Source organism: Hyposmocoma kahamanoa, unplaced genomic scaffold, assembly GCF_003589595.1.
Source record: "Hyposmocoma kahamanoa isolate Upper Pololo Valley unplaced genomic scaffold, ASM358959v1 68, whole genome shotgun sequence".
Classification (NCBI taxonomy): domain Eukaryota; kingdom Metazoa; phylum Arthropoda; class Insecta; order Lepidoptera; family Cosmopterigidae; genus Hyposmocoma; species Hyposmocoma kahamanoa.
In genome coordinates this window covers 285,650-301,460 of record NW_020653856.1, presented here as the reverse complement: position 1 = coordinate 301,460, position 15,811 = coordinate 285,650, and the positions used below count along the sequence as shown (strand labels likewise).

General features: G+C 37.6%; 1 protein-coding gene across 1 annotated transcript in view; it reads left to right on the top strand.

The window, feature by feature from the left end:
• LOC113232311 overlaps nucleotides 1–13,951 on the top strand; it is a 609,005-nt gene extending 595,054 nt beyond the window's left edge. Inside the window, exons 3-9 of the mRNA XM_026466988.1 lie at nucleotides 7,192–7,394; nucleotides 7,496–7,671; nucleotides 9,397–9,572; nucleotides 9,838–10,433; nucleotides 10,510–12,043; nucleotides 12,405–12,516; nucleotides 13,184–13,951. Coding sequence (XP_026322773.1) covers nucleotides 7,192–7,394; nucleotides 7,496–7,671; nucleotides 9,397–9,572; nucleotides 9,838–10,433; nucleotides 10,510–12,043; nucleotides 12,405–12,516; nucleotides 13,184–13,310 — 2,924 coding nt within the window. The 3' untranslated portion in view covers nucleotides 13,311–13,951. The remainder of the gene's footprint in view (nucleotides 1–7,191; nucleotides 7,395–7,495; nucleotides 7,672–9,396; nucleotides 9,573–9,837; nucleotides 10,434–10,509; nucleotides 12,044–12,404; nucleotides 12,517–13,183) is intronic.
• The last annotated feature ends 1,860 nt before the right edge of the window (nucleotides 13,952–15,811 follow it).

Sequence of the window (15,811 nt, the reverse complement as noted above, 5' to 3'; positions counted from 1 at the left end):
TTTTGTTTGATTCGATGGAAACAGCCACTTTCATAGAAAACAAAACTCCCAAGTATTTGATTCAAAAACGAAAAGATAGACGCACGAGTAAGTAGAACATTTACCAAAATATTCAGTGTTGACCTATTGCCTTTACTAACAATGGAAGGGGTTCGTTTTCGTTTTTGTTTATAAAATCCAAAAGGAAATGTAATTAGAAATCATTGTGGTATATCCAAACCCTTCGTCGTTATAAAACGAGGTTGATTAACAATTCGTGGCCACAAATTAGTGATCGACCTCGTGACGTTACGCGGTGGCGAGATAGATGACGTCGACTGTCTTCCCATTGTGTATCCGTCACAACAAATGATCGCTATTGAATAGATAAAGGCATCTGAAAAGAAAGGACGCAGCCTAATTTCGTGTTTGAATAATTCCGCCGGGTAATATTTTGCTCCGTAAGGTGTTTCAGTGGAACGGGTCGCATTAACAATTTGTTTCGTGTCTCTGAGGAGACGGCGTGGAGAAACATTTTATTCGCGACGGTTCGAGACAGGCGTAACATCCGAAATAATCGTCATAAGAACAATGTCTCACGTGTGCGTGACGACGCGGCCCACTTTCCTCACCTACAAACTAAACAATGGAATGTTTCTTTGGGCGGTTCAATTTGACTCCCGATCCACAATTACAGGGAGGCAGGCCCTTTCGGAGTGGCGTGTCAAAGGCGCCAACCCGACCCTCACTACTCGACCAATTTGCTAATGAAAAGGTCGCGGCTCCCGACCTGACTCCGATGCCTCACATACACTGTCGTTTTGTAACTCGCGACTTTTCTCTGAGCCTCTTTCAGCAGGGTAATGAATGCTATTCGGTGACAAAAGACTGCGGAGTTGACGAAAACTCGTGTACAGGACGCCGACTCAAATTTGTCAGTTTTGTCGCTCTCGAAAGCTAATGTATTCGTAAAGTTTGCAAAGCCGACTCATCGGGTAAGTCTCGGAGGAAAAACGGGGTGTTCGTAATGGAAACAAGTTTGGAATTCGTCAATGGATTAGGCGAGCCGGGACAAGGCACAGGGCGAGGGCGCGGGGCGAGGCGGCGGGCCGCGGGGAAGCACGCGATGGATTTCAGTAATTACTTTGGATCAGTAAATAGATTAGCGCTACGTGCGAGGAATGTACGCCTGTGTCGCACAAATAATTTAGTTTAGTTTTCTCTGTAACCTCGTCAAACCGCCGAACTTATCACCCCACCTGACACGTTTGCCGTCTTGCTACGCGTTTTTAATTAATTAGATATTTATTATCTTTTGCAATACTGTCTCAGAGCCCGAGAATCCTCTGTGACTTAAATACACCTTCGCTCACCGTTTATACAATCATTCCTGTTTTATGTCTCGGCACCGTCTGCCGAGTGTCAGTTTCTCGAGTGAATAATTCATCAGCCACAAATCCAAGTCCCGTCTCGTATTTAATAATGCAGGCACAATTACTCTCTGGCAGGGACGTAAAAATGTATCCAGCTGTTGTCGGCTGGCAATAACAGCTTGCCTCTTGCGCCTCAGGCGAACGGCGGGACCGTCCCAGGCTCCTGTTTTTTGCTCATTAAGTATGTGTCAACATTACCTTGATTATGTTTGAGTTTAAGTGTAAAAAATTAAACGGTTATTGTAGGATAATGAAAATGTTAAAACCGGGCTCAACATGCAGAAGCTCGGAGCGAACAAATATTATTAGGCAATTTGTCGGCTTTACTTCGAATAGCAATGTGCAACAGCAATAATAACTGACGATAATTCGCAAAGAAGTAAAAATATTTTTATTCCAAAGGTTTCTATTACACCTTTGCCAATTCCAGAGCACAACATTTAATAAGTTCGCGTAAAGTCAACTGTATTAGTTGGTAAACCTTTAAAAAAGGTTTGCAAATATACACAAAACAATGGTAAATTGTTTTAAATTATTTCATCTTTGATAGTCAGCTTCCAGAAGTGAGGGTAATTAAAATTTAGTTGGAGCGAAAACATTCCCGATGGGACGCTCGTTCGGTCGGTGCAACTTACATCGGTGCTCGAAACTTAATTAATTAGCCGGAACGAGCCGGAGGATGGGGCGCGGTAAGCAGGGGGAAGGATGGGATGCTGTGACCTAGTAGGACTTGAAAGGGTTTATTATTCATTGCAAGACGAGATGCGACTAAGTGCACCCACTTGTAAGATGACTTCTGAGCGTCGTCTTTTTGACAGCGCTGAATAAACACATTCAAAGTACGAAGTTTCAGAATACTTAGCGATTTAAAGACTCTCAATAATAAGATTCCCAAATGGACATTGCTGAGAAATTTATAGAATAAAATATAAAAACTAATGTAACCTTTATTTATATCAAATGGAATTGTCATTTGGCACCAGGCTGATGGCATATTTGTAAGGCTGGTGCCACACAAATATGCCATGTTCTTTTAGAGTGGAATAATCGAATACTTTTGTTTGCCAGATTACAGTAATTATACAGGTATCAATTAAAATTAGGTACGTTGTATTCAACCTGCAAGCAGATGTGCAATTATTAATGGATGTCATGTTTGGTGTCTGCCGTTAATTGCATTTCAAATTAATGCAAACTAGCATTTGTAAATTCTAAGTAATCTTTATTACTAATAGAAGCAACGTGTCAAAAACCATTTTGTCAATTGTAATTTAAAACTATGTCCTTGTATCAATTAAATTGCAGTTGGTAATTTATTGATTAATTAATTACATGTTGAAGCAGTTATTCTTATAAGTTACTCTTTGCAACGAGGTTGGTCTTAAAGATTCATAATATTTGCCCTTGAATTACTTCACATATGTTTTAAATATTGAGGACGAATGTTGACAAACACGCAGATATCCCTAATGTACATGCATGGCAAAGGCAATATGTTTAGCTTTCTGAACAACGGTTTGAAGCAGTCATCGAACCACGCACCGCAAATCGCACAAATACGTTTTCTGGACCTTAAACGCTCTTTCGAAACGTATTCAGTTGCCACGAATTAAAAGACCGTAGCTGAGCCCGGATGAAACGTAGCCATGAGCGGCCGTCAGCGCAGCTTCTCGCGAGACGCGTGCCGTAGTTTCGTAGAGCGTAAACAAATCTATTCAGCTTTATGCAAATCTGTGTGTTCTAGTTGCGGTGCTTATCGGTTGTTAACTCAATGAAAGTTAAATGTGTCAACTTCGTCTACATTATTAATTTTAAATCAATGTTTTCGGTTTCCTCAAATATTTGAGAGTGCGATGCCTAATTTGTCGATTGTCTACGCTTAAATTGAATTAAAACGAAAGTACAAATAAAAAAATTACCACAATTAAAGGGAAAGTTTCCTTGGAGCACACGTGACTGGTTTTTGTTCTAAGTTCAGGCCGGTCTAGTTCCGAGTCACCGACATTGGATTACTCTCCGCCGTTAACTCTTCGATAAGTCAATCAGCGTCTTTCATTGAACGTTATAACTTTTATCTTACTTAATCGACATTATTAACTAAAGTTTTGTTTCTTTATGTAGCTAACTAACGTAACTTAATCATGAATAAGTGAAGACCAGATTTTAGCGTTAACAATATTTTTATAATGGTGTAACTATTGAGCTGACACAACTAAACATGCACGACCGTAACAAAAGCTTAATGACTCACCCATTATAGGTATTATTAAGCAGCCTAACAGTTTGCATTGTGGGCGCTCGATGGTGAGGCCCTGGCTTCGATTCCCGGCAAAATCAATTAAGGAAATGATAGACAGATAGATAAATCGTTTATTTGGGTCTACAGACACACATACGTAACAGAAAAATAAGAAATATAATTTAAAAAAGTGTAGAGTCGCAGCACTGCCTGACACCCAATTATGAGATACTCAGAAGTAAGCCGCTGGTTTTCAGCCACAACCTAGAGGGTGCCGCGAGTACGATAACCAGCTGGCTGACGCCATTTGCATGTTTTTCAGTAATTTAAACAAATAATAATTTCGATACTAAATAAATACCAAATATATAAATGTAATAAAATACAATATTTTTAAGATTCCATTTAATTCTTATTAATATATAACTAAAATTGTGAATTGAAATTGTGTCTGATTAATGTATAAAAGTGAAATTAATTACAAATAAGTAAATCATGTTGCACAATGTTATGTAGCCACTTTTCGGCGCCTGAGCAAAGCGCTGTGGAATATCTTTTTTTTACTATCTAGCAGAAGAGTTTTCACCTTTTCCTTGAAACAGCATTTAATTTTTAAAAGTCGTAAAGGTGGTGGGATATCATTCCGATACTTCGTAGCGTGACAGCGGAAACTGCCGGTGAATGCTGCTGTTTTAAGTCGCTATACCCTTAGAGGGTGGCAAAATGATCTGGGTTTATGGTCGTGCAGTTAATGAAAATGGGGAAATTGTAATTTTATCTGGATTTTTTAAGTTGTAAATAATAAACATTAAAGAGACAAGATGTAACTGTCTGCGAGATTCCATGTCGAGTACACACGCATTATTTTATTTTATTTATTATTTTATTATCTATAGTTACAGAAATATGAAATTTGTTGTCTATGATTTCTCTTCGTAACGTAAACACGAAATGGGAGGAGTTTTATGAATACGATATTTAAGAAAGGTTAAAAAGATCCCAAAATTGACAAAATTAAAATTAAACTTGCAAATAATTTTATTTCAAAGGCTACTTGCCTTGAAATTGTTAGATCGATTTAACAGTACCACTCAGACGGAAGTCAGATTCCCTTAAGAAGAACAAGAAAAAAGCTCTAGGAATTGATATTGGAAAAGGAAAAGAATGGTTGTGGAAAATGAACTCTCTCTCTCAATCTCTCAATTCGAAACGCCAAAATTTATATTTAGACTCTATGTGAAATAAATGAAAATGGGCTTCTTGTGTGGTGTAAAATGTATTCGTTATGCCAATTTCTATAATGCTTGATTTGAATAATAAAACACAAGTTTTTTAATACATATAACATGCCTAAAAAAGGGTATGACAGTTTGTGTTCGATATGATCTTACTACGCAGGATATTATTATAGAAAGTTTTAATATGATAATTTATATATTTTTAAAACTACCCCTAAAGAACAATAAAACGAAAGAAAAAATGTACATTTGTATGGAAAAATCAAATCATCAAATAAATATATATATATTTATTTATTTATTTATTTATTTATATATACCTCTAATTAGGGATGTTACTGGTTTGTTTTCCATTCCTTCTGTACATTAGTAATGTTGTTTATTTACCTAAATCTACAAGTTAGTGTTAAATATGAGCCATAACATCGATTTGCAAAGTTACAGTGCCGGTCTACGGAGTGAAAATGAAAAACGTTACCAATTACCTTTGAGACTTGAGTTTTTAGGTTTTCACATGTCCAACTTCACACAGACATTCGGAGCACTCGAATCTCGGTCTGACTCCGCTCCGCTGTTTATTTTACGAGAACGACTGACGAGTATAAAGTTTCAGCAAACTGCGACGGAATTTCAATTTTATGTGTTTACGTGACGCGGCGAATGCACGCGCCGCCGTCGCCGAGTCGACTCTCGGATTGAGACGGGTGTCGGTTTTTGAACGATTGCGAGATTGAATCGAGTTGCTGACATGTCGTGTCAAAGATTGCTTAGTGTTGGCTTTACGTACTAAACTACTTACGTATGGATCCGGCATAAGTGTGCGTAATAATACATAACAATTCACAATATGGCTATGGCATAAAATTAATTCACTTTCTCGTAACCTGGACAACATTTTCACACCGTCTTCATCCCGAAACTTCTTATGGTAATACAAAAGTGAAAGTATCGCAGAATAATACAACGTGTTAAGGTTGTCATTATCATAACAAATAAAACAGAAATGGATTCGCCGAGGATAAGGAGAGCTCTCATTTTTATGTAAGCGAATATGGCAGCAACCGTTCTCTACGCTGAGCAATGTTCAGGCAGTAAAAAGCTGATAATAATTTAGTACGATGACGTCTTTGCGAAACGTTGATTTACGGCAGCCAATAAAGAAGCGGATATTTACCGAGATTGGCAAAAAGGTGGTAAAAGCTATCCCGTGTAAATACACGTACAATTTGGTTTACGACGTCTCCCTAAACACCTAAGTTCTGGTGGCCTATGGGACACACCGATCTTGCGTCAGGTACAGTTAATAGTCACCTCTCTATATTGTTATATCAGAACAACAAATCACTTCTATTCAACTGTTTTCTACCTCTTCGACTTAACCTTAACCTTTGTTTATTCTGTATTTGCATTTAAAAGTCCTCTGAACTGCATGAGCTCAAGCAATGCAAAACGCACTTAAGACTTAAGTTATTAATGTCACGTAACAACGTGAAAAAACAACGTAAATATTACATATTTTCAAGTCACGATGAGATCTTATAAGACTCGAATAATTTACGAGCGTTACATTTTACTAGATTTTTGCGAAAAAACAGAGGCAGATAGCAACAACCCTTTGAATAAATAAACAATGTTAGGACTTGCAATGTAAAAGCTAAGTTGAGTCCACTCCGATATCTTTCCACTTTAACTTCTTGAAAAGGCTCGTGGAAAGTTCATAATTTCGACTTAGCCTGAATTGTAATCCCGACGAAAAATCAGAATTACTCTGCAGATGCAACGTCGTAGAATACTCTAGAAAGTTTCTTTACAGATCGCCTTACCTTCATTCAAGTGTCTTCTCTTACTAAAGTAAGCAAAAAAGCGTCGGGCAAATGAAGCCTGACCGGGGAATGGTCCAATTAACGCGGACACAAGGCGAAGGGAGGTGGGGCGGTGCAGGGGACCGTTAAGGCGTGTGAAATAAAAGCGAGTAGAGCGTCAAGTGTCCGTCGTTACTGGTTAACGTAGTTTATGGACTTGGCCGGAGTGAATCTCTCAGTGATTACCGAGAACGATTCTTCGCCACCAGTTAAGGAAATCAATATTTTTCTTAAATTGACTTTTGTTGTTGAATGTTGTTTATTCAAACTATTGTTTTTCAAAAATGACGTGCCCACGTGAAAATTGTTACATTGATTCCTTTATTCCACTCCTAATTAATACTTTGTACTAAAGAACTTTCTCACATAGAAAATGTATTCAGTATCAAAAAGATATAATTACTTAGACGGCAAGTAAAATTATGATTCCTTTGGTCCAGATTGCCTCCACCTGCAGCTGTACCGAGACCCACGCGACCGTTACAAGAAAGGCCAGACAAAGGCATCGCTCTCGCTGCAGCACTTCCTCGGTTTCGAGTCCGGCTTTACGCTCGATAAGGAATCTAATACCATCGCCATCATCTGCCAGGATGTCATCGTCGTCTTGGCCTTTGAGACTAGGGAACAACTCATTTCTTGGCAGGTAAGAACTCATTGTCAGACATGAACTGTCTACGAACAAACGCGGGAAAGAAAGTTCTGATTTCTATACAATGACTTATCAATCTACTTTGCTACTATCAGGTGAAAGTGGGCGGCCAACTGGGTGCATCTCGTGACTTCTTGGTGCTGGTTGGAGGCGGAGGGGCGAAGAAGCTACCAGTGGGACCTGCAAGGTTGCACCTGCAGGGGCGGCGGTTCGCGCTCACCAGTGGAGTGCCACCGCGACTGCTAGGCTTGTGGGAGTTGGCACATTTGAGGTAATATTTTTTATATATTTTATATTCTCGTAACAAATAATCTCGTAAATAATAAAAATTTGTGGTTAAAGAATATTTATTTCTCTTAAGAATATAAATTCACTTACAGAGAAAATTTAAGATCTTACTTCAAAACTTAATAGTAAAGCGCACTAAATCTATACAACCATCACCAGTCACTGTGTATTAAGTAAAATAATGTAGGTAGACAAAAATTAAAATCATACGATTTGAGTTGAATTTATCTACAATTAGTTCCGAAGGTAGTTGCACGAAGCGGCCGGCATTCACACGCAACGAACAAAAACATAGATGTAAGAATTACGACGTATCTATCCCGCATCTAGATATGACATAGACAGAATTCACTTTTTAGTTTTTATTCACTATAGTTAGATAGTTTCTCGTTGGAATATGAACACTTCATTCAACTTTGTTCCTCAAATTATAAAACTCGCAGCACACCCATGAGATTAAACCTCTTGTTATGCGACTTTTTAATTATATCCCATGAGTAAATTATATCCTTTGAAATTGTATCAAATATCGTTTAGTAAATGAAATCAGATCATTTGTTATTATATCGACCATTACACACACATTAAGAAAATTTAATTATAAAAATGCTCTACGATATATTATTATTTTTAAGTTATTTCTATTTTTGGTTGCAATTATTGTTCACTGCTGAATATAAACCTCTATTGTGCAGGCTAGACATTCATAAAGAGAAATAAAATTGTGGACTTTATGAAAATAATAAAACGCAGTCGATGCATCTACCATAAAGCATGTGTCGCCAACTATTTTATGTTTAACATTCTTATTTTACTACTGACACTTGAATCCTTGAATTTTAAGACAGTAGTCGGGGCCGGGTCGCCGGCGTAGGCTAACGGCGCGCGGCTTCCGGCGACGGCCATGCTATCTTGCCGCCTCACCCGGCTGCCAACTCCTCGCTCCAGATACCATAATGTTCTCTTTATCACAACCCGGATGGCGCGTATAACCATTTTCTTAGCTCTGAAATTTAAAATATTTCGTTTCGGATAGTTTGCTAGCCATTTAAAAAATATGTATCTAGAGTCTTAAGTTAGTACTTAACGTTATCTCTGTCACAGCTCAGTACAAGAATAATATTTGTTTTGGCCGTTATGAGAACGTCATGGGAATCTATTACGACGGTAATTCATTTGAGATTGTCGTTAGTTCACTCCGCGAGTGAAATTCATAAATTAACGCTTATCTGTGTATGGAGCTTTTAAAGCGGTGCGGCCGCACAGAGAGCGCGGCGCTGCGCGACCGCAGCTAGATGCACGCCAACTGCGCCGTTTGAAATTCATTGAGAGAGATAGTGTAAACTGAAAATAATAAAGGACTACACGGGAGGTTTTAACGTATACATAATTGTGTAAAAGCTAGACAGTTTGTTATTTGCGAGATAATTTAACTGCCACATGCAGTATGACTTTGTAAGTCAAGTTTAATACCGAATATAACTTTCTGGTGTTTCTAAATCCAATTTTCTCACTAGTCTAGCAATGATGGCTACACGCGGCTTTCTCAAGCCGTCGAATTAAATGACAGTTGTTTAACTGTACTCGGTTTTGGATCGAAAACATCCGAACTATATTAAATAAGTACTAAGTTTGATAAATAATTAATTTGTAGGTTGGCTTGTTACGATAGGTATGTCGCATTTGATCGGTTTAACGATTATTACAGGCGCTATGGCGTAGTTGAGGGGCGCTTCTGCTTCGAGGGTGGATCGCACAGCGGCAAGGGTGAGGGTCTACACCTGCTGCTCACCGATCAGGCGCACGAAATCACCGAGGCCTTCGACCTTGCCGCCAGAGGAAACCTCTCTCTACACAGACCCACGTCTTCTAGGAAAAGTGGTGGTAAAAAACTTACAAGAATATTATTAAGTATATTTTTACTCTTATTATCATACACATCTGACAAAACTTAACAGACACCACTATTGCAAATTGCTGCCAGCGTCCTCGTGAATTCTCCTCGGTGACTTTCAAGTACCAATCTATTAAGTTCTTTTTGTCCTCCTTAGCACAAGAGTCATTTGAAAACTCGTTAAATTGAACTGCTTTTGAATTAGGTAATGAAACCAAGCGTGTGTATTATTAAAGTTAATTTACTTCCCTACAGGTGAGAAGGACAGTAAAACACGCCCTAGTACTCGTATGTCTGACTTGAACACAGATCAGTCTCTACCAGATACGGCGAGCGCTTTGTACGAAGAGAACTTTTTTGTAGAAGATTGCGGAAGGGTTTCACCTTTCTGGCCTTCAGACGAAATAAGAGCTGATAAAAGTTTTTTGAGAACAGAGGAAAAAGTGGCGAAGGCACCATGGGACGGTGCAGACCACGTCACTTTAGAACGATGCAGCAACTGCCTCACAAAACTCGGTGCAGTTTCTCGATCGTCAACCGTTGCCCTTACTCCGACATCACACTTCAATCCAGCCTGGACAATGGAAACTCTCCCAGGAAGCAGCTCAGACAGCTCTTCTAATAACACTGAGTACCTGACACCAAGAATGATAAGAAAGTCGCTAGAAGCGTGTTCATGTAAAGATAAACCTCCTCAAAGACCTCCAAAACCCGAACATCTGGAGCAGAAGAAACCCCCCGCATTGTTGCCGTGCTCGTGTGCCGTGGAAGAAAAAAACCATCCAGTCAATAATCCGAAAGTAGGTCCTTATGAAAATTACGACGTTCCTAAAGCCAAACATGTTGAACAGGTAAGTATTTAGGTATCGACTTGCATCATAGATTAAATAAAATATTTCGTCTACAGGTAACTTGAAACTTTTTCAGGTTGACAACGCAGAGTACTACGATACGCCAAAACGATTGAAGAAGGCTTTAGCAGAGGATCTTTTTCAAGTTACACCAAGTTCCTCGCCAGGGTCCTTAGTATTAACGAAGAACTGCGGATGTATACTGAAATTCGGCTCAATTAAAAAACCGGTAATTGTCGAATGTGAAGAAAACGTACAGCCGGTTGAGTGTCCGTGTCAAAAAGTTACCAACTGGGCGAATAATCTTATAAGTCTGCCTTACTGCAAGAGAGAAATTACTAACGACAAAATTTCTACTGAAATACTAACCAGCAAGAAAGCCAAAGAAATGGCACTGTACGCTACAGTAGATGTCAATAGCAAAAAAAATAGGCAAAGTGGAACTATATCTGAAAAAGATAACGGACAAGAAGATAGTAACGAACATGCATTTACTAATTATCAAAATGTTCACCCCTGTCGTGAGCGTGACTTTAACGGGCCTTATGCTAATTATGAAAACTTGGAGTTTGCTTTGTCCCTTGAATATTATGAAAATGCAAAAGATTTGCTAAAAAAAGCAGGTGTTACTCAAACAGAACTAGATGCCTTGAGTGCTAATTTAGACTTAACTGCTACAACGTTACCCAAAAAATCGCGATTGTGTACAAAATGTGGAAATTCACAACAACACAAACATCAAGATTCAAAGAAAAACAAATGTGATGAGTACCTGCTGATGGAACCACCAAAAGAAATCAAACGTGACCTTTGTCGAACAGTTGGGCCAAACCCTGGATACACGCCGATGTCCCCAAATCCTAATTGGTCACAAAGTCTCAGGCATTCTGAGCACAAATTGCACAAAGTAGAAATAGAGAAATCATTAAGTATACCAACCCTGAATAGTGGAAATAGAACACAAAGTTTCGATGCTACTTCTTCAACTATCAATAAAGAAGCGTTTCAAAAACGCTCAAGCTCCGTAGATTCAGCGCGCTTACTTGAAGATCTAAAAGAGTTTGACAGTAGCATTGGAAGTCACGCTACTTCGTCATCTTTAGAAACTTTAAGGAACTTAGTTGTAGAAAATAGAAGATCATCGTCGCGTTGTGACAATGAAAGGGAATGTTACGGGTGCTGCAAATCTCTGGGATCTGACAACAAAACCTCTGAAGAGAGTTGTTCTAAAGAAGCTCCGCATTTAAGGAATAAACACATTGATAATGCTCAGATCAAAAGATCATCGAGTGTTCCTTGCAAATCAGGTGGCAACAGAGATTCATCAAGTTCCAATGACTCCGGAGTCTCAAGTTGCTCTATGAAACAAGGCACAGAGTTCAATGAGTTCGAAATGCCTTTGACTTCGGGTTACTCACGTTACCAACATATGATTCACAAGCGAGTGAGAGGGAACTTGTCAGGATGCCTACATTCTTCTCTACCCAGAAAGTCGAAATCATCAGATCCATTAAGAGACCAATCGATGCAACTGTTTAAGAGTAATATATCTGCCAAGTCATCGTCAGCTGAAGCCGAGGTTCCGGTACTTCCTCCAAAGCAATTCAAAGGTAATTTTTCGCGTAATTTGCCAGCCTTAATCTATTCACATTGCGTATTTATACAATGTATAGAGCAACAAAAATAAAGCCAGAATCGTGCGGCTCAATACGAGTCGAGAAATAAATGGGTTCTCTCCCAAAGGGCCGTTTTGTAATTATTGAACGGAGTCACTCGGCGTTATCACCGTTTTCATTTTCTCTAGAAAATTACTGAAATACACAGATACAAAGGCGTTCGTATCGTTTGATCTTCGTTAATGCGACTGTTTTGATAGCAAATTATGATAATAATTATTAATTTTCGCCGGTAAATGGCAGCCTTTATCTTTTAGATGTTACGTAGTGACATTAGGAATTTTCTGTGTTTAAGGGGTATTGGACACTCATAGTACGTCGAGCGGAACATCGGATATGTCCGATTATATCGAGACGCTTTCGATGACGTCATCACAATCTTCCAGCGATACCACGTCGAACATGAGGTAAGCAAAACAACATCATTTTTGAAAACATAATTTTCATTTGAAAATGAAACCTTATTAGTTTATTAAGAAAACAAAGGCCAAATAAGTATTTATTTTTATTGAACATCATGATGTTTTTGCTAATCATGATATTCATCTATTTTTTGTGAAAATACTCCACTAGTTTGTTTTGTGTTGTTGATTTGATACAAAGGTCGAACAAACACAAAGAAAAATTCCTTTCGTCACTAAACTCATAACTAATAGAAGTTAATGAACGCTAAAAAATATCGTAACAAAATCAATGATTGAAAACTGAAGGCATTTAGATTGAGTTTAATTAATAGTGTGAAGTTCCATAAACTGAAAAGTTATTGGCTTAAACTTAGTTAAGGATTTAAAACAAAATCAAAAGTAGCTAATTTAAGTTGAAAATTTTCTGCTTATGATTACCTAATGAACTATTCTGTTTGGAGCAAAGGCAATTAATGAACTACGGAAGCTTATAAATTTTTGATATTTGCAATTAAAACATTTTTAACTATTTCTGATAAAGTCTTGAAAATCGTTTCATGCCTGTCTTTGGTTTAGTTATTTTCGTTAAAGGGAATTCATTAATATCCAACTAATAAGTCTAATTCTAGTCTAATTAATACATTTACATATTATTAACGTTTGTGCTCAGGTTCAACCGACAGCCGACAAGTACGCTGCGCCCACGCTCCGGCAAGGAATACCACAACCTCGACCCCATCATCACTTCCATGTATAAGAGCGGCAAGGACCTTGCCAACTATACCAACTTGCCATGAACGTGTATCAGTCTGTTTCATATCAATTCCTCTTTGTTTGTCGTGAAATGTGTTTTTGGCCACAAGCCTCGAAAACTGTTTATGACGTCATTGATCAGACAGATATTGTTAGCGATTTATTAACAATTTACAATAGTAAATTATAGCTAACAAAAACTTTCCCCAAAGTCATAAACCGCCTCCATCACTGTGTTTAAAAAAGGCTGATACCAATTTAACATGAATCTAAATCGAAACGTTTGTAACGAGGTGGAATATTGAGACTTGCAAGATTGTGTGCAGGGCACATTTAAGCCCATTTGGTACCTTCTTAAGGCCACTAAAATTGCTCTGTCTAAGGTTAAGAGAACAAAGACAATATTTTGTTCTTGGAAAATTTTGTCGACGATTTTGTACTTACTTGAGATTGAAATTTAACGTAAGGAAGAGTGAAACGTTACCATATTATATAATAATTATTTTAATTGAAAACTCTTTGTACCTATTACGTGTAGGATTGTAGAGATTGTGAAAACAGGATGCGACAAAGGAACCTGTTTTGATAATTGCGGAGAAATATAGTATTAGAGAAGTCATCAGCAGTCTATCGTTTGGAGCAAAGAGAAATGTAAAAAATATTTCATTTTGGTTATCTGAAAGTAATATACGAATGAAAATTTGCAAATGCAAACAAAGAGTTTGAACAGCAAACGTCAGGAGGAAACATTATCTACAATACAATAGAGACTTGAGTTATTATTCCAACTTTTAACAAAGACCGGAGTTCTCTTTATTAATTTTATTGCAGAAAAGACTGAATTTTTACATTCATAATTAGTTTATTATTTCAATGTTTGCGTTAGTGACGTCACCGCGGAAATCGTTCTAGTCAGTGATGAACTTTTGTACCATATTGAAATGATAGTAATTAGTAAGTAAGTTATATTATTTGTAATTAAGGAAATGTACAAAAGGGTAAATTTGTTAAACAACGATGCTTAGAGGCGGTAGGGGGAAGGCGTTTTATACGATTTATAAGCCGTATTTATCTTTTACATTATGACATTATGGTATTAAGTATAGTAATCCTCGAATTCAGTACAGTGTCGTCGAATGGTCTTGGGTGATCTGTGCTTGTGTTGGGCGTTACATTCTAATTTAATAATTGTCGTGTGTAATCCGTTACTAACTTTGACATTCATTGTATCTTAAACAAACGGAACTTACAGAAAGTATGCCGATTATTTAGATCCCTTCACACAATTTCCTCATGAATAAAACCAGAACATGACTAACTTTAAAATAACATGTCTATTGATTACACCTCATGTTGTCGCCATGTAGAAAAGTATTATCTGCGGTTTGTTGTGATGACTTGAAGCCGCGTCAATCTCGATCTCAGTTCAACAGCGATCGATAGTATTCGAGAATCTCTAAAACAAAAGGGCACCTCTAATGATGACAAATGCGCATCGAATTGCCGGCTGTGGCATCGATAACACGATACGAGTGCGGGAAGACGTTGTGAAGTCTCAAATGGAGTAATGGATCACGCGGTGGGCAATGGAGATGAACTCACGCATCCTGGGACTTACAGAGTTTTGTTGATTATTTTGTTAAGCTGCATTTCAAATATGTTTGTTCAGATACAGACGATTGTAATTACGTCAAGAAATGTTCAACTACTTATCTGTTTAATGTAAAATTACACTAAGATTTAATTATTTGTTCTTTAACTGTTTGGGAAACCAATCAACTCTAAAATTATGAAATCGTGTAATTGTATGGTGTTTTTTTATTGTGTATCTTCGTTTACTTACTAATAACCGGTAAGTCAAAAGAATTCTGTAAGTTCTACGAAATGATATCATAAGTGTTGTGGTTGGCATTAAATTAACTAAACACGGTATAAGTATATCAGTAGTAATCTCGCTAGTTGTAACCGCGTACCCGACTGTATTTCCTCTTACCATGTTATTGTAATAAACTATAGTAATTTGTACTTGGATTTTTATTTGAATTAATCCTATAATTATCTCTCAGCAAATAAGGGGAATTACGGTACATGTTTACGAAAATTGTATCTTTATAATAAGGTCCAAGCTTGCATCCTCAATTATTTCTGACAAAGACTGCAGACAGGGCAGCATCTGTATAGCGCGTTTGGTAGTTCAGGAAAGTAGAGGGTACCCGACCGCGTGCCAAATCAGACGTAAAAGATGTCATACCACTAAGAAGTGTCAGAACAGAACAGTTATATCATGTAGGTAATAATTCATTTCAAAGAACTTAGTTCAATTGCGCAACTAATTATGGGTGAGCACTTCATGCAGAATATAAATATTTAAACAGTGTTTAAAAAAGTACTAAAAATAATTTTAAGACTTAAAAAATAAATTACTTGGGAAGAGTTTTTCTTATGTGGAATACACAACACGATTCTTACACTAAATAATGAACAATAGTACATACTATGTACTATTGTTCATTATTTATTGTTGTATATAGTACATACGGGCACA